The 19,277-nt window shown below is 43.6% G+C and overlaps 1 protein-coding gene across 1 annotated transcript in view; it reads right to left on the bottom strand.

The window, feature by feature from the left end:
- Positions 1-1,045: 1,045 nt before the first annotated feature.
- LOC117206527 (homeobox protein SIX3) overlaps positions 1,046-19,277 on the bottom strand; it is a 53,376-nt gene continuing 35,144 nt past the window's right edge. Inside the window, exons 2-3 of the mRNA XM_033445970.1 lie at positions 3,838-4,233; positions 1,046-3,142 (exon numbers count right to left, since the gene is read on the bottom strand). Of these exons, the coding sequence (XP_033301861.1) occupies positions 2,758-3,142; positions 3,838-4,233 (781 nt within the window). The 3' untranslated portion in view covers positions 1,046-2,757. The remainder of the gene's footprint in view (positions 3,143-3,837; positions 4,234-19,277) is intronic.

The following is a 19,277-nucleotide window of genomic DNA, read 5'->3' on the forward strand; positions in this document are numbered from 1 at the left end:
AAGCATCAGCAGGCAGCAGGGTGGAGTCGGCGACGAGGACGGTTAGGCGTGCGCTCTGGGCATATCGGCTTTTTGGAGAGTCTTGGTCGATGTTCCTGGTTCCTGGTTAACCCGCGGGATCGGTTACAAGGCAACCCAGCCAGCCGATTGGTCCATTTTGTCAGCGACACCCGCCCACGCCACGTTATCGCGCAACTACTCTCTTCCTCTCTGTCGCTTGCCTTCGTTCACCCTATTTTTCTCCCTTCCACTTTACTCCATCGCGTATCCCCTTGCTCTCTTTCGCTAACTGCAGTCCGTGTCGATAACCTTCCTACGCCTCGTCTCCGTTCTCTTTTCATCTCTCCCTCTTCGCGCGCTCCTTTTCGTGCTTACGTTTTCCATGATTCGCCTTTCTTCTCTCTTTTTCTCCTAACCCTTCGCCGTTATCCCTTCGCCAACCATCGACTCGCTCCTATTGACCTTCGACGAGAAGAGAGAGATTCGTGTGTTTCGAACGCGATCTCTTCTTCCGTTGACTTGGTCGGGTTTGTTAACAGGGAGTCGAGTGACTGTGCGAATTTCGTTGGTTACTATAGCCGTGGGTAAGAAGAGGAGACCTTGCGAGCCGTTTAAATTGTGGGAAGGACGCGGCCACCTGAATCGCCTCGCTCTTTCTCGCCTTCGAGTTATTGTAATCGTTTTAGCCGCGTTGCTTGGTATTGCTCGTATGCGCGTACCCACACCTAGAATTTGCCAGGAGCGTCGATCAAAGGCTAGGTGTGAATTAGCCTGGCTCGAGGAAATAACGATATTAATAGATACAATTGGCAGGAGAAAATTGGCCGACGAGTGAGCACGCGAAACGCGAAACGCGGATGTTAATTGCGCGAGGCAAACCGTGTTGATTTCAACGAGTTAATTTTGGCCGATGTTGGGAAATTTTGACGAGCCGCGCGAATTTTGGCAGATGGATACCTTGCTGGGTACGGTATCGAGTTCCATGGATGGAGACTGGGTGTTGTGATCGATTCAGGAACAAACGATGAATTGAACACTCACAGTATAGTTTTGTTGTAATATCATAATAATCTGTTAATATATTTTCGCGTGAATGTATGTACAGGCGCAAATAATAATATTAATAATAATATTAATAATATTAATAATAATAATGAATCATCTTCTTCTCATATATTTATATATGTATAGTTTCGTGTTAATATTCTTTACGTAAGGTACTTATGTATACGTGGGCTGTAGTATGTTCATATTTATAAGAGGGAGAAAGGGCTGATTATACAAGAAATTCTGCTAACGTGTGTCGTATTTATGTGTATATCTACAAAGAGAGAGAAGGAAATGCGAACCGACGTATGTTCGCGCTATTTCTTCTTCTTCTTTTTCTTCTTCTTCTTCTTCTTCTTCTTCTTCTACTTCGTTTTCTTTCTCTTCTTTATCGTTACCCAGACTCAACTTGGTCGATCGATCGTCTTTGTCTCTTGACAATCGTGATCGAGCCGCGTGTTACTCCGAGAGTAAACGATTCCTTTAACGAGCGTACCGATTAAGGAAATTTACAAATCTCTAATCTCTACCTAAGCTAAAGGGGAGGGGGAAGGGAGCGTTTTGCGAAATATCTTAAATTATATCAACCGGTGTTCAAATTATTTATCAGACTGTTTCTTTATATTTATGTATATCGATTTGTGCCGACAACAAACGATACCGTATCGTTTCGATCCACTAGAAACGGTGTTTGAATCGCGATACATAAAATCGTATCTGAATTTGATCGATGGTTAGCATGAACGATTTCCAGATTTTGTTTATTTATTATTATTTTTTAACAAAGAAAAAAAGAAAACAAAAAACTATTTCCATACGAGACTTTGATGTTGTAAATAGATAAAAAGGCTCGCTTATAATAGTCACGTACAATTTTGTAGAGCGAACAACGCGTTATTTTCGAAGCTCGGCCTCAGTCTACGTTTAGGCCGTTCATAGTTCTACGATCTCGGGTTAGCGTTCTGTCTTATTTGGATTAGCATAAGATTTGAAACAGATTCGCGTTAAATTTTCACGTTCAACGTAGCTGGCCAACACGTTTGAAACAATGAGTGGCAGTTTTCAGGGCGATTCTTACGTTCAAACAGCGTCCTTCTTTTTCAACGGGGGTATCGCTATGTACAGACTACGAAAGAGGGGAAAAAAACAAATAAAAAAATATATCGTTACACGAAATTTGTTATTCTGTAAAGCGGATCGATCTCGCGTTCCGTTTTCATTCAACAAAAAATGTGTCGTTCAAAGTGTGATCTCGTTATTTACATGCGATCATCGTTCGTATCTGCTTCGGATAATTGCACACGTCCTCTTCAGCCATCTACCGACGCCTCGTCCATCGGAACATTCGGGTTGCTTTATGTTATCATAGTGCAACATATAATTACGAATTCTACATCGTCAGCCGTATTGCAAAATGTTCACCTTGTTTTACTACTTGGTAACGAACACTTTTAACGTAAATTTCAACAACAATGTCTTCGTCCAAGTAAGCTTTTCTATTTTTGTCGACCTTTCCTCGATATTCGTCTTTTTAATAATCATTTCGTAGATTCTTAGAGCCCGAAAATCTTCGTGTTCGCTTTACTCCTTTCATAAAACCTCGAAACGTTTGTCGAGAAATTGACTCTCGTCGTTAGCTACGATTTTTCTCGATACAATGGATCGATCCTGTTCATTCGCTCTTGAAATGACATTTCCCAATTCGTCGTATCACGCTGGCGAGAAAGGTCTGTGGATCTGCGGTGGTTTCGGATTCAGTGGAGGTGGTGTCGCCACCCTTATCAATCCCTGGCCTTGAGACTGACCCTGGGGAGTCTGTTGACTGGCCGTTGGACTACCCCGCGAGGAAGGCGTGTGAGGGCTCGGAACTGCAACCCTTAGCGGACCCGTCACAGACAAGTTCGTTGCCATTAATGGCGGGCTGTGAGCTTCCGATAGGCTGTCTGACAGGCGCGAAATTCCACCATCGGAGAGACGCGAGCCTTCCGATATCCTCGACATTCCTTCCGGTAGCTGATGCTGTATTTGTGGATGATGGAGCAAACTGTCGTGTGGGTGCAACCTCGGCGGTGGTAGACCCAGAGGATCCGGTAGTCTGTAATTGAAAAGTGTAGTTCCAGATCAATATTTTCTTAGAAAAAGTATTTTCTTCGTGACTTTCGAAGGAATTGCTTTCATCGACGTTAGTTTTATTAAGTTCGTGCGCTGATCGTCGTAGTCGTCGTTGTCGACGCATATTGCACTGAATCTTTCAGAATGATTACAGTAAGTTGACATATTCGTCGATTATTCAAGGATTGGTAATTTGTATTGCGATATAATATTTTCGCAAAATCGTATATCGTATTGTACTCCGAGTATATCGAAACATCTCGATCAACATGCACCGGGCACTAAGCTCCTTCGGCGTGTAATTTGTAAACGGCGAGGAAATTTGCAAATACAGATACCGTCTGTTAACAGGGTCGTTCCTTAAATATACAGCAAGTTCTACAGTCACGGAATACAAATTTTATATGATAAATCACTGATATCGAACCAATTGATTAGTTGTTAGAGACGTTATTTTGTCCAGCGATAAGACATTGTCGATTCGAATAACGAGTTAATCTACAATCTCCTCCTGTTAACAGATTAAAGAAAAGACTTTTACAAAAAATCCAGCCGATCGATCCGATGGATAAAACGCGAGAGGATTTTGAAACGTTCAGTTTTGAACTTTCGAGATTCATCGAACGCGGATTAATCGAAGAGCGCGCGATTAAGGATAGGTTTTTAAAAGCTACTCGCCTCGACCCAAGATCGCCTCTCGGTCCCACAGCTTGGAACGGGCTCGTTTCCGTCAGCCTGAAGATTCCACCGCCAGAGATGTTCGGATGATTGTGTTGCGGGCTGTGCGGTCCAAATCGGAAACCCGCCGGCGGGAATTTGAAGGCCGTCGCGTGGTTGAATCGAAACTGCGATTGCGAAGGATCGAAGCGGAAATTTAAGGATGGTGGAGGTAGAGGACCTAGAGGCCCGAGAGGAACAGGAGATGGTTGATGAGTTGGCGGAGGTGAGGAACTCGGTGACGCAGGCGACGTTCCACCAAGCGAGATGTCAGAATCCTCTGAATCGCTGGCTCCTGGTCCAGGACTCAAAGTGCGTCGTGTACCCCCGTTTCCTGTACCAGATTGCTGCTGCATTCTGAAACACAACATGGTTGAAACACAGAACGTGTTTTTGCGTTCATAAAACTTACGTTAATTGCAGTCGAAACATGAACTTGATAGATTCGAGTTGTGGAGGATTGGTCGAGCATAAATATAACGTGAAACAACGAGAGCGAGAGATTGCTGTCGCAATCCGTCAATTATATTTCCAACAAACAAATAAATTAACGTACAGACGTATACGCCAGTCGTTAGTACGAAATATAAATCGCAGAATAAAATCGTGGAATAAACATTCGTTAATGCTCGTCGCGTAACTCGGTAAATACTCGTGAGATACTCCGAGATACTCTGTAGATACTGTGTAGATGCTGTACGATACTGTACGATACTGTACGATACTGTACGATGCTGTTCGATACTGTACGATGCTGTACGATACTGTACGATACTGTACGATGCTGTTCGATACTGTACGATACTGTACGATACTGTACGATACTGTACGATACTGTACGATACTGTACGATACTGTACGATACTGTACGATGCTGTTCGATACTGTACGATGCTGTTCGATACTATACGATGTTGTTCGATACTATACGATGTTGTACGATACTGTACGATGCTGTTCGATACTGTACAATGCTGTTGGATACTGTACGATGCTGTTCGATACTGTACGATGCTGTTCGATACTGTACGATACTGTATGATGCTGTTCGATACTGTACGATGCTGTACGATACTGTACGATACTGTACGATACTGTGCGATACTGTACGATGCTGTTCGATACTGTACGATGCTGTTCGATACTCTGTCGCTCGCGATCGCGTCCGTTTATTTATGCTGGTCGAGGGAAAGTCGGAAAATTCAAATTCGTCTTCATTCGACGGTTGCATATAGCGGCGACATTGTTTTGCCCGGAGTTTGTTTATCATTACATTTCTGCGTCAAGGCTGAGTGAATGTCCTGAGGCAAAACAACAGCATGAGTCGCTCTCGACTCGCATCGTCCTTTGATTCCTGTGCCGTTACAGAGTCTTCCAAAAATGTATTTTTATTTTCTCCTACGTTCTCTGTTACTCTGTATCTCATGTCCATACTAGATTCAGATAATATTAATAGCTTGCCTTAATTTAGTACAATCAAGCATCTTATCCGTATACGTACACTTTTTAATTCCTTGTCGTACAATCTCTTCGGACGAATTTGAACGAGCTCCGAATAATTCGACCATGTCGAAACATTATAGGTGAAACTACCCACCTGAAAACTATCGAACCACGTAAACTTCCTTAGAGATACAAGCTGCCTTTATCGCCGATATTACGTTGTCTTATACGACGTACAGAAAATTAGCAATTTTCTTAAGCGAACCAACGACGTTTCTCGCATCTGCTATCTCTTATCGCTCTTTCGCGGATCGTTTACTCGAGCACGCATCTGCCGTTGAAACGTTAACGAGAAAGGTCAGCGATTATTATTGGTAGCAAGTCGGTCACCTTCATCTCGTAGCTGAAGTGGCGCGTAGGCGCGTTGATCGCGATGAGAATTTCAATTCGTTCCCGTCCTAGGACAGGCTTAGGTGGATGTACCCCCGACACTGAAAACACTTTGTTTCCAGTCATCGCCGCGGAGCGACTATAATTAATGAGCGGGCTCATCCTTCCCAGGTGAGCAGAAGGATTCACGGGAGAGTAACGACGATTCCCTAGGACGGGTTCGTACAAAAGGAGGATCCACCTCATTACTCGAGAGATTACGGATAGATACAGAAACGCTTCGCGAACTTCTCACGCGACTCATCCATCGCGGTCAGAGATAAATGACGAACAGTCGTGGCACGATCGGAACGGATGTCCCGACTTGTCGACGGGAAAGTATTATTCATCGTGCCCACCCACGGTCAAGTATTAAACCGGCCGGCCGACAAAGGTATCGAGAAAATCCGTATTATAATTCGCTTTATCGACGAGCCTCGTGAGAATGCGTTTTTCTACGCTTACGAGCGAAGGAATTTTCAACCGTAGAACCATGCAAGATGGAAACTGCAAATACCTTGAACTTAAGGTGAACGTAATTTTTCCGCCACTTTCGATCGCGTAATCCTGTAACACGGGAAAAGGAAAACACCGTGCGAAGAATTGTACCTCCATCGTGGAAAACGCTTTCTCTAGATGTGGTATTAACAGAGAGGAGAATCATTCGCTAGTCTGCCAGAGACAATGAGATGTTGTGGTCGCCTTAAAAGCCTCTTTACTCCAGATCGATTCAACGCCGAGGCTCCTGAGATACTCCCGTATTTTCTTTGCTAATCGAGTTTCCAGCCCGCACTGTTACCACGGTAACACCTCGAGTGATTTCGAACAGGTTCGCTGCTCGAACGAGAATCGTCGGATCGTTCGATGCTTCCTCACGCTCCAAAAAGACGAACGTACGCGTAGGAACCGCGCCAACTATCCAACTGATTCGATCATTTAAGTTTAGACGCTTGCCCCACGCGCTATTCGTCTTCTTCGCGCCTTTGTAATCCCTATTTTCGATAATTTTGCTTTCGTTTCAACTTCTCTTCTTCTCGCTTCGTATTTTATGACAAAATTACTCGAAAATAACCGTATAAAACGGAGAGCATCGATATTAGAATAGAAATTATTATTTAAACTAGAGATACTCGCAAGATACATTGACAAAAAAAAAAAAAAACAAAAAATTCCTATTTATTTGTTACTCGTGAAATTATCACCTTGAGGTTTGCCTCTGTATAAACTTCCTGTTTCACAACGTCCATCATCAAGGGGTTAAATCATATATCTCGCCGGCTCTTTTCTATTCACCAACATCCCCCGTAAGTCTGACATTCCTTTCACACTTTCTATATATAGAAATATATAACGAGACGTCAATTTCCCTGACGAAGGTATGAAAGCGATTTATTCGATTCCGTGGGTAATAGAGGAAGGTAAGAGCGGTAGCGAGACGCGATTCGAGTAGAGGCCACTCTCACATGGACCTGTTTGAAACGCGTTGGACATGGTAATCGAACCCGTACCTACCTACTCTCCTTTTCTCTCTCCTTTTCTCTCTCTTTTTCTCTCTCTTTTTCTCTTTCCCTCTTCCTCTGTTGGTTCTTTTTTTTTTTTTAACGTGTCTCGCATCAGCGGGACACTCGACGCGTTTTAATTATGCCTCAAGACCGCTTCCTCTTTGTCTCGGCCCTTTCACGAGACACCCGCACGAGCGGTGCGACTTATTATGTGCCAGCCTCTCCCGTTTTGTTCCACTTAGTGCTCGTCCACCGATCGTCGTCCCTATTCAACGCGTCTTAATGTCGTGGCATTAAAGTGCGGAGGCTCGAGCTTACGGTGTCAATTTTTCGCCGTGAATACCACCAGACCGACGTTAATTTCTCTGATTCTTTGCGCGATTTATAACCAACAGTATCTTTGGAACGTTGTTCGAAGATATATTTGAAACTGATACAGTATATTCTTTCTATATTGAGAAGTATCTTACATCGTCAACATCGAGCGAACAATACATTTGTTATGTTAAAAAGTAACTCCTTAATACGAATCTATGGAAGTAAAAAGGAATACCGCCGATCGATCAATAACGAAATTAACAACGATTTAAACTTTCGCCATAGGATCTCTCCAAAGATCGACTTATTGACTGATAAATTAATACTTTGTCGACAGAGACCGGTATTCTATTGTACGATCGATGTTAACTTCCACAGGTATTAAATCCATCGGCTGTATTCCCATCGTTATCGTCGTTGAATTAATCGAAAGCTTAACAAGGGGGCGTGGTGTTCCATTTCAAAACACGAATTTTATTCCTGTTCACACGTACGAACAATTACGAAACTGCGAGACAGCGTCGGCCCGAGTTATGCCAGCAAACCGTGTGTTGCTTCTACACTGTTTCCGCGGTTAACGAGGGATATCGGCGTTCACGGTTCGGCCGCTCGTTAAAACTCAACGAGCTCGCTACGAAAAAGGGCCACGGCCCGACGAATATTGCAACGAGCTCCGCTTTTTCTCTTTCCTTATTTTCCCTTTTTTATCGTTATTTCGGTAGGATCCGGTATGTTTAATATATTCGCGGCATGTGTCCGTGCGCGCACGCGTTCGCAAAAGTTCAGGGCGTATTTCGCGTGGCGAATCGAGGACCGCGTCGAACAGCTCGAACGAGCTATCACAGGTGACGCGGTAAGTTTCGGCACTGCCGATGGCCATGATTAAAAAAGAAATTCATCAAGCGGCTTCTACCGCCGCCGGGGAAAGTATCAGGTGCAACGTAAGGAACGCCGCGCGGCGATGAGGATGCGCCCCGCCGTTAAGTATTTACGCCGCATGACGAGTCACTTTTGTAATCCCTCGTGTATGTTGTAAAGTATTATGCACGCGGACGGCGACGCGGGTCTCAAACCGTGACGGAAGCTACTGTAATTACGCGCAAGATGGTCGTCCTTGCGGTGTGTGCCGGTAGAAGAGTTCGCCCGATTGATCTGCGATCGAGAAACTACGGCCGGTGAAAGGATGCCGGTTTTCGTGCCGCGTCTGACAGCCTCTTTAAAGACTGATTCGATCGTTTCGACCAGTTTTAACGCCGTCGATATCTATACGATATTTGCGCTCCACGATCATAGTCGAGGGTAAGGATTTTTGCGAGTTAGATTTTTGGCGCAGCATATGCAAGAAGAGGGTTCACTGACAACCATGCAAAATGTTTGCCCGATCGCAAATATTCGATATATCTAGGTATATAAATATTATAAGTTGAGAATTTTGTAGACGAATGAATATTTCATAAGTAGACGATATTATATGCAGCTTTTTTTGTTTATGTCTCAGGTGGTTATTAAACGTGTCGGTTCGTTTAATAAAGAGACGAGTGGTAAAATTGTAATAGTCAATTATATTAAAGTCAATGTAAGTACAAGTACAGAAATAGTGTATACTGGACGTAATCGTTGCTCGCTCGAAATAATTCAATTCCTCTAGCCGTTAACTATTCGACTATTTAACTGTCCTAGACAGCACGTTCGTCTATTTATATCAACAAAGTTAGAGTTCATATGTAACTCCGGTTGACGATTATAAATAACGGGAATAATATTTTGTCCGGAGTTTGTTTACCTTTAGACCTAGCAAACCAAAACAAAGTTGGCATTCCAAGGCACGATATTACGAGTCTCTTCCCTGTTCAAGTCTTCCGTCGAGTCATGTGCCGCTACATGTTCAATCGTGTTTGAAGATCTTTTTAGATTCGAACATTTCCAACCTACCATATTTGAAGCACGAACAATTTCCTCGCTGCAGACCAATTACATACAAAAGTACCAATCCTTCGCTCGAGAGTGACTCGAATTTTACTCGTATTACTGACTTTACTCCGTTGCAACATCCAAAATATCTCCAAGCCAGTCTCTGCTCTCCTCTCGAAACTAGTTTCTACGATTCTCCCAGGTACTACAAAGCGAATGAAAGAAGAGAGAGGGGAAAAAAGCGCGTGGAGAACGATCAATTTCAACTTGATATCAGAATCGGATCTATTCTCGACTCTACCAGAGTGACGAGGGATATCATTTTAACAGAATCTACCCCCGTGTGTTGAACACAGAGAGAGAAAGAGAGAGAGAGAGAGAGAGAGAGAGAGAAAGCCGTGGATTTTCGTGCCGTCTCGTACGAGTCCATCTCCTTGCTGCCCTCCTCCCTTCCCCCGGGTGAACCCTCGATTTAGACCAACCCCGTGCCATGCTAAATACTCGTTGCGCACAATGGAGAACATATCATTCGAAAATCTGAGCTATACGAGGGCCTGTACAAAAGGTAACTGGATACCGGTACGAGGAGGAGACGGCATGTGAACAGAGGGCCCGCGATTTCAAGCAACCGGGACCCCCTTGACCCACCCCACCCCCTCCTGCCTCTCGTCCATCTCTTACCATCGTTTCACCGCTTTTTTTCGTCTCTAGCTCATTTTTAATAGCCGCTAATAGAGACGTTAAAACGATACGGGCCCTCTTGGCCGACTCGGTTCCGATGCTCAATTCTTTCTTCGCTTACAGCCACTCTTTCTCTCTCTCTCTCTCTCTTTCTCTCTCTGTCTCTGTCTCTCTTTCTTGTATTCCACCCCTTGGGTATAGTCACGTCTACGCTTGTTTGTCTCTTAAAACGCCGCTTTCCACCCTCGATTATATACTGTTGGCTATTGAACAGCGTTCGTTTGAACAACGTCTGTTTCACGTAAGAAACGAGGGTAACTGTTGGACGAAACGCGTGCTTATTTAGAGTCGGTTTGTTTAATTTGTTATAGCAGCGATGCCTATTTCAAAAGAGACGAGATTGGATTTATCGGTATTTCGAGCGCAGAAGCGTAGAGCATGTTTGCCTTTGTTAAGGAGCGACGATCGATACGATCGATGATATTTAAGGTTCTCGATATTACCGTAGGCGAGAAACCCTCTAGACGATCGATAAATATTGTCAATCCAACGTTGAGAACCTTAAGTATTGACAATGATATTGACGATAATATTGACAATAATATCGACGATAATATCGATCGTTCGAATTAATGGTTCCTTAGAGGATTCGCAATTGTGGATTAGATACAACATCGATATTCAGTATTGCGATAATGAAATGTGAGTGAGCCAAAAATTACGCGTCTATTTAGCACGGTTGAGAAGACAGCTGGTAGATTTGCATGGGAATAACAAGCTCCTCAAATGTGTGGATGATTAATTTGTAGGAGATTCCACCTTTGTCGATAAAAAGAATGCTCTGTCCTAAAAAATTCTCGCGAAATGTGACCCTCTTACGCTATAAATCAATGGAATTTGGATTTTTTCAACTAGCCAATAGCGGTCGTTTGGCGTTCGCGACTTTCTCGTCGTACAGCGATCTCTTGTAGCTCTTTAATCGTATTATACGAGACTTATCGAACGAGATATTTAACGGAAGGTTGGAAAGCGTGGCGTTGAATTCGTCGAATGAATCATCGGCTAGTGATTTGTTTGTTCGTTCGCGTTACGCTGTTACGCGCGAAAGGAAATGAAGAACGCGTTGCTCGAGGAAGAAGCGGCGAAACGAATCGTGGCATCCGCGCTTTCGCGAAAATTTCATCCTCGACGCGTTCTTTTACCACTACCGAGTTTCTCTGAAGTAGAGGATATATCTGGTGGCACGAAACGAAGGAATGAAACGATGGAACGAACGCGAGAGGCTCGTTCACAGGTAGCCCATGATTTGCAGTATTTTAATCCGGGCCGAGATCGGGCAAGCGTCGTCTTCGTCGTCGTTCGCCACAATATGGCGTCTAAAAGCGAACACGGCCGCGTTTAGAGTGGCCCCGTTTGCGGCTCCACGATCGTTTTCGTCTTCCTGTTACCCTCCACTCCCGAGAAACCGGGCAAATGTTTGTCCGCGGACAAAGAGAGTATCCACTGACGCGAGCGTTTCTAAAATCGAGACCCGTTCGAAGGGTCATTAAGGATCACGCAGCGAAATAGCGCGTGAAAGTTGCGAAAAATGCGAGTGAACTGACTCGAATATCGTGTTATCGAGTTATAAACATCGTAAAAGATAAGCTAGCAGAGATTAGATATTATTAAATATTATTCGCAAATATTCCACAAAAAAAAACGAAAAAAAGTATAAATTAAACAAGAAGGAGATGCCCTATATACATTGATATATTTAACGCATATATGAACATATATAACACAGGAAGAAATAGTTTATAGTATTTTAGATAATATTCGAATAAGTATGATTTGCAATGGTATTCCCAACGATCGACCTAACAAAGACATCGTTCGAATTCACGTGACAACATTTTCGATATTCAATAACATTCGCTAACGGAAGTATCGAGTAATAGTAAATAAAATTTTATTGGAAATATTCAACGAAAAATACAAAAATAAAAATTCGATAAGTTGGACGATAGAGTCTGTGACACGTAACAGCCTAACTATAACGCATTAGCAAATTACCGCGAAAAAGAATTCTCAAGGATTTCGTCTGAACGACACTGTTTCCCGCTTTGGAACATCCTCGTCATCTCCGAAGAACGACAAATAATTTTTTACAGAGGCATAGACATTTCGAGTGTTTGCGGAGGTCCCCCAGAGTTAGGCATCTACTAACCTGACCGCTTCGTGGGAAAATCCTTGGAAATTAAATCCTTGCCTTGGCCTTCTTTGAGGAGGATGCTTCGTCGAGACTAATCTCGTTGTTTTAGGCTTTTCCGAGCGGCTCCCGGGACAAAAATTATTCTCGGTTGGTTAGACATCGCGAGTAGTCCGACGAACATGGAACGCGATTTGGAAAAATGCTTGTCCGTCCGATGAGTCGTAGAAACAATATTTGCACTCGACCGAGATAAACGAGCAAGAGGGATAATTTTTCTGCCGGAAAACGCACCGCGTCTCTTGTTATTGCGAGTTTCGAACGACGACCGTGTACCTCGCTGGAAAACAATTTACCAATCGGTTTAATGATCCGAGAGGGCAATTAACCAGTTTCGATCATCCTTCAAGGAACTACACGGTGATGAACAAAAGTAGCAAAGTTGCGAGGGTCGGCTTTTTCTGCTAAAAACACACGATTCTTCCGTCGATTTTTCATTTCGAAGATTTTCCATTTGAAAGACTAAATGCATTATAAGCGAAACTATTCGTTGTAGTTACGACACCGATCCCACTTCTTAGAATAATCCTGATAAATTTTTATTTCGTATAATTGAAAATTTCTCATGTTCCCATGTACAGTTCCAGAATCACCGTTCGTTCTTTTTTACATTCTACACCGATTGCAAAATGATCGTACGATCGATTCTTCTGTGAGAATTAATTTTCCGGCGATCGAAATCTGAAATTTTTTAAAGCTCTAGAAAATTGTATATATTTTATAATCCGTTTCACAGATCTTATATATTGCAACGGATACGTACGTTTACGCTCGACAGTGATATTCCCGAAAGAAATCGAGCGAAGAATATAAAGTTTTGCCGATTTACGCAGGATTCTAGAGGGAAACTTGGAAACGTACCTATGCTTTTGTTCATCGCCATAGATCGTTATCGAATAGTTCCCTTGTTCGCTTCTACGCGATGTTAAGCGTGTTCCTCTTCGTGTATCTTTTCCGGGGTTATTTTCTGCTCGATGAACCGGCCAAGTAGAACGCAAGAAAGCCTATTTGCCGCTAATCGCCGCTATATTAGTCGGCCGTCTCTCGTAAACGGTATCTTTTTTCCATGACATTTGCACGAGCGCGTTTAGAGACACGATCTCGATGAGAATTCCGGCGTCTCATTTAATTTAATGACCCGTTTTCGAGAAGCTGGTCGACGCATACATCGGAAATCACTCGGTAAATAATTAATGTGTAATCAGACTCCGTTTGTGTGCGCGAGTGAAAGGGTCGACGACGAATGCCATCGACTCACTCGAGGCAGTAGCAAGGGCGCCATCGAGGCAACGCGAGAACGGAAGGGTGTTTGTCAGCAAACACCATCGAGGACCTCTTAACGCATTCTAAACCTATGCGTGGGGCTCTTTTCGTCGGACAAACTGACGTGGAAGATAGGTATCAGAGAAGAAAGCAGGAGAGCTCGTGCTCGTCTTTTAATTTCTGTTCTGCATTCTCGAGAAATCCGACGGACAATATTTGCTCGACGAATTCTGTCTAGAAAACCGACTGGCGAAAACAAACTTCAGTCGTTTGTATGTCGCTCGAGTTGAGACGATTAGAGTGGATACGTGAATTTATCAATTTATTCGCTTGGTGACTAGCGGTGGAAATTGGATCGCTGTCCCGTCGCCAAAGGAAAAGTACGTTAAACGATAGAAGAATTTGGATGTAAATTATATGCTATAAAACTTGTAACAAACAGATCAAAATGTATGGAATATAGCGAAATATATCGTGGAAGAAGCGAAACGAACTATCGTTCGTATATTTTACATAGGGTCACGCGTATCTCCAAAATCGTATCGTTGTAAATTACAAATTGACCATTCTGATGATTCTGACAGTTCTAGTGTCACTTAATAGACCGTTATCGCTTTACGTACGGTACAATACCACGATATTACACGATTCTCTTGCAATATAGTTCTTGTTATTCGCTACAATGTATCGCGAAATCAGATCATAGGATAACGAAGAAACTAAACGCGATTAAAATCACTGTGATCTCTATATACGTACTCCGTGGCAATTATAGTGGCGGCAATTTTCCAAACGTTTCGAAAACTTCGTAAGCTTGCGTGGAATTTTTGAAACAGCGGAGAAGCTTCGTTGCTTAAAGGACGGTAGGAGTTTCTCAGGCGAAACGAGTGCACCACAATCGACGTCTCTCAATTATCGCATGACGAGAAAGAGGAGGAACTTCAATGGCATCCGATTGAGGCACGCGCCGTCGCTTAGAGGCTCTCCGAGGTTCGAGAGCCCTCGAATTGATTCGAGTCCCGTGGCACACTTCGGGGCAAATTAAGTTTCGCTTCTGAAATATGCTCTTCTCCCTCTTTCCCTTTCTTTCGCCTACCGCCTCACAGACCGCCGTGTCTTTCCATCGCCATTCATCTTTACCTGTCTTTTATCTGCGGAGATCGGTTCAGCGAATCGTGTTCCGTACCGTTGCGAATCGCATCGAGGCCGATTGTTTTCTTAACAAAACGTCCACCATGAGTAGGAACGACGGGAGATCGCGACACTAAAACGTTCCTCTATCGTTCCTTCTGTCCTACCTCCACCCTTCCAAATCATCCTGCTTCGATCGTTTCCCTCACGACAAAGTGTGTCTCGTTGGGCTTCTAAAAGCGAGCAAAAATTTCGACAATACTCGCAGTGTATCGAATTCCCGAAAAAAAAACTCTTGTCTCGCGCGATGAATGGAAAGGGGACGGGGTGGGTTTAATTCCTATTACACCGCGGACAAGGAACCCGAACGTAACTTAAGGAGGTCCGGTCGGAGCGTTAGTGAAGCGAGAAGCGGGCGAGTTGGTCGACCAGCGTGCAAAAAGAGGAAATAGCCCCCGGTAACCTCTCGTTTGCACCGGCGCACGCTCAATTAACCATTTCCAGAGAAAAAATTCGCCGGCCAAATTCTACGCGACAGCCCGTGAAGTCCGCGGCTCGTGTTCACCGCGAGGCAACCGGGCTGGACGACGCGGAACACGTAGGTAGAAGGAATCGAGAAGGAGAAGCAGAACGAAGCAGGGAGCACAGCTATATCGATGCGTAAAAAATGGAGAAAATAACAAAAAGGGAAAGGACAGAGGGTAAGACGAAGGGAGGAAAGAAGACGAAGAAAGCAAGGGGAGGACCATTGAGGCAACCCTGTATCGTTTTTCAAAGAGGTATACCCTCTCCCGTTTGTCTCTTTCTTTTCGTTTCGACCTTGTTCTCGACTTTTCTATCCTTCTGTCTCTCTCTCTCTCTTTCTCTCTCTCTCTCTCTCTCTTCTCTTCCGTTGTCTTTTTGCCTCTTCTTATATACACGAAGATCGTACCGTACCGTTGGGTGTAAGATTTCACGTATACGCGCGGGATGGATCAGATTGGCCTGGCCTTAAGCCGTCGCAAATTACCCCGTAAGCCTTTTAGTCGCCCTGTGTGTTTTGCTGGCTGCACCCTAAACCTCCCCCGTCCACCACCTTTCCTATCCTACTCGTCGTCCACCTCTGGCCCCGCCATCCCTTCGCTCTCGACGGTCTTGCGTTATTATTTTGTTGGCCGGTAATATCCTGGAAACCCCCGTGGGGTTTCGCCAGGCCACTCTAAAGAGAATTTAACCGGAGCTCGCGGTCTAGGGGTTGCACGTTACAGAAATAGTTGTGAACTCGGCGAATTATCAATCGGCTACGGGTTTGCCCTTTTATCCCGCCAGTACGGAATAACACGGACAACTTTAAATTAGGTGCGCACGTTCTAACGTCTAACGTTTAATCGTCGGAACAATTAATTCTGGTACAGAAAGTAAGGGTTCCATCGTTCTCCTTTATAGCTTGCCTGCGATAAAGATACTTGTATATTACGTTGGCCGTTGTAACAAGTATTTTGTATATTAGAAGACGCGCTTTAACGCGGAAAGTGTCGATTTGATATTGAAGCGTGAAAGCTGTACGAGAAAAATCAGAATGGAAAGTATATGGAAGAAGATATAGTGCGAGATAAGAAATACTTTTCGAAATATCGTTAAGGAACCTTTAAAAGTCGTAGATCTAAAATTTCTGTGGAAAATTACGAACGATACTCTGGTGATTCTGGAGCTAAATTCGATGGGTATAAACGTTTGGAGCTTAATCGCGGGGAAAAAGAAATTTTGTACGGTTTTATGTTTCTCTGTGAGATCGATCGGCTCGTTTTCCAAAAAATTCTGAATGTTAGTACTAAAAACAATGTTAAACAAAATTAATACTCGACTTTTCAGCCAGCAAATGATTGTACTCAATAAAGTTTATCTTTTGTGTAGATCATATTATACTGGTTTTTGTAATAGCTACTCTGAATATTAGAACAATTAGGAAAACATGTAATGAACATGTTCTTCGTGACTTCCCATTCAGACTGCGTGTATCATTGATGAGACGATATGATATGATACACGCTACAGTATTTATTCCGTGTACTCTATAAAAACGCGTGTTCTATGGTAATTACGTTTATTTATAGTCCAGTGTTGCTGGCATTTCCGATTTGTCAATTGTCATTCTTGATTTATTTTACATTTTCGAGTCGCTTATTAATAAGTCTCGTCTACATTTGGAAACGTTTTATAATAACGGTACCTGCTACGATCTGAATACTAAATTTTGGTCCAAACGTACCAACAGAAGCATCGTTACACCATAATGTTGTCTCGCGATTTCTAGTGCATCCTCGCCCTTCAACGTCCCACTGATTTCCAACAATTGAACCACGAATAATAAGAAAATAACATCGTTTCCATGGAGTTAATTATCGTAGAAAACAACAGCCATGTCTCCGTTAAGAAGGTAAAAGTTTCAATTTGCGAATAAACCTTAGTCTAAGGAATATCTTGAAAACACTGATGGGATACGAAACGCGATATATCGTCGCAGCTAAATCTGCCTTCTTTATCCGGTTGATGGTGCCAGCATCAAAAGACTAAGGCCCGAGGCCCTCGGGGCGCGGGAGTAAAAATTTAACGCAATTCCAAGTGATTACCGCGGCCCTGTGATACACCCCTTATGTATCCACCCCTTGATTGGCCTACATTGTCGATGCTTAACTGTTTCATGCACCAGTGACCGACTAGGGGGATATCATTGCGCGCGATAGGGGTAACGTTTTCATAGCCCCGGGGGCGGGGTTGTCGTCATTGTCAAGATTCAAATGTAAAAATCGTGGCGGGAGGTCGACGATATTCCGTAATCCCATGACTGGAATGATTACAACGTTGAAACGGCTTTTTGGTCGTATCATTTGTTCCCATTATAGCCGAAAATAATTCACGAATCGCGTGACGAAAAAGTTAACCCTTATCGCCTGGCTGATGCCACACTTTTCTCTAATTCTTATTTTCTTTTCTACGTACATGCGCGCGTACCATACGTTTGGCAACACCTATCGCCGTGTCTAATACGCGTCGCCCGACGTATAATTTCTTTATCTTCCAGTTAGATCGCTAATACCAGTATCTAATAATGGCTGATCCATCAAATATTTAGAGTCTAAAGTCCCTGAAACGTCAAACCTTTCATTCCGTTTCATAGTTGAACGTGAATAAAGAGATGGCTATCTTCGGACGACGAAGATCGATTTTATATTTTGCCGTAGTTTTTCCTATAAAGATAGATTGATGTGTAATTAAAAAAAAGAAAAAAAAAAGAAAGAGTAGGGGGAGAGAGATCGTACAGAGGGTGATATGGAATACACATGGTATTTCTTATGGAAAGTATTCTCCAAAAGGATCATCAGGCTTGATGCCTTCGCAGATAGGAAATAACTCTTCGTGGCTCGTTCGAGCGACAAAGAATTTATACCATAGGTTACTCGATACCTTCCCGTAGCATAATACGCACACCATACGTGCGTGCAACGCGCTTGCGACCCAGGTACGTACGCGTTAAACGTACGCGTCTCGTACAGAACGCCGGAGATACCATCTCGTTTAAGGATCAGGATCAGGAGTACAGTGTTGCATTACATCACCGGTCATGGTTATCCCTTAATACACCGGGTGTTCTCTTAACGAGCCCGTAAACGAGAGTCGTGTTACGAAGGGATCTTTAACGATAGAAAAAAGAAAAACAGAAAAGAAGGAAGAGAGTCCGTACGAAGAAATATCGGAGAAATATTTCAAGACATGTTCGAAGAAACGTTCGAAGAAACGTGCAAGGAATATTTAAATATAGCGTCGTTTATCATAATACCGATGGAGCCCGGCTGTTTTACCCGGGACAGGATATCACAGCGACGTAACGTTTCATACAATTACATAATTAAAATACCGGCCGTGGAAGCGGCGATCGCCGAGCAAATTACAAACCGCGTGTCATCGTTTGACATCTAATCGAGCGCGTTTACGAGCTGTTATTACCGATTATTTCTGCTAAATACCAACGCCATATGAATTGCCAGCCTCGCGAGCCACCTCTCAGAAGACACGGGCTCTGACATTCGCGTGTCGCGTTCAATTGCAGCAACGTGTTCATTTCGATCAACGGGGAAACGCACGGCGTTGGACATTCACGGACGCGAATCGACCAGGCTAAATCGTTCGTGCGACCGACAAAGATGCAGAACATCGTATCGTATCGTGTATAAATGCCTGTGTCGCAAGATTTACTACGTCTGATTAAGCAATTAAGCCGTACGGAGGCGCTTGGTGGAGTTTTTGCCGCGTGGCCAGCCAGCAATTCTCGTTATAAATTCAAGCGTCTTCGATATGGAAGCTTGCCAGGTACGACGCTGCCTCTTCCTCGGCTACTCCGTTTCTCCCTCTTTCGTTGTCCGCTATCGTCTTGCTTAGCTGCGGTCTTACGACGATACAAGACGAATGGAAAAAGGGGAGGGAATACGTCGGAA

Source organism: Bombus bifarius, unplaced genomic scaffold, assembly GCF_011952205.1.
Source record: "Bombus bifarius isolate JDL3187 unplaced genomic scaffold, Bbif_JDL3187 scf7180000008008, whole genome shotgun sequence".
NCBI lineage: Eukaryota > Metazoa > Arthropoda > Insecta > Hymenoptera > Apidae > Bombus > Bombus bifarius.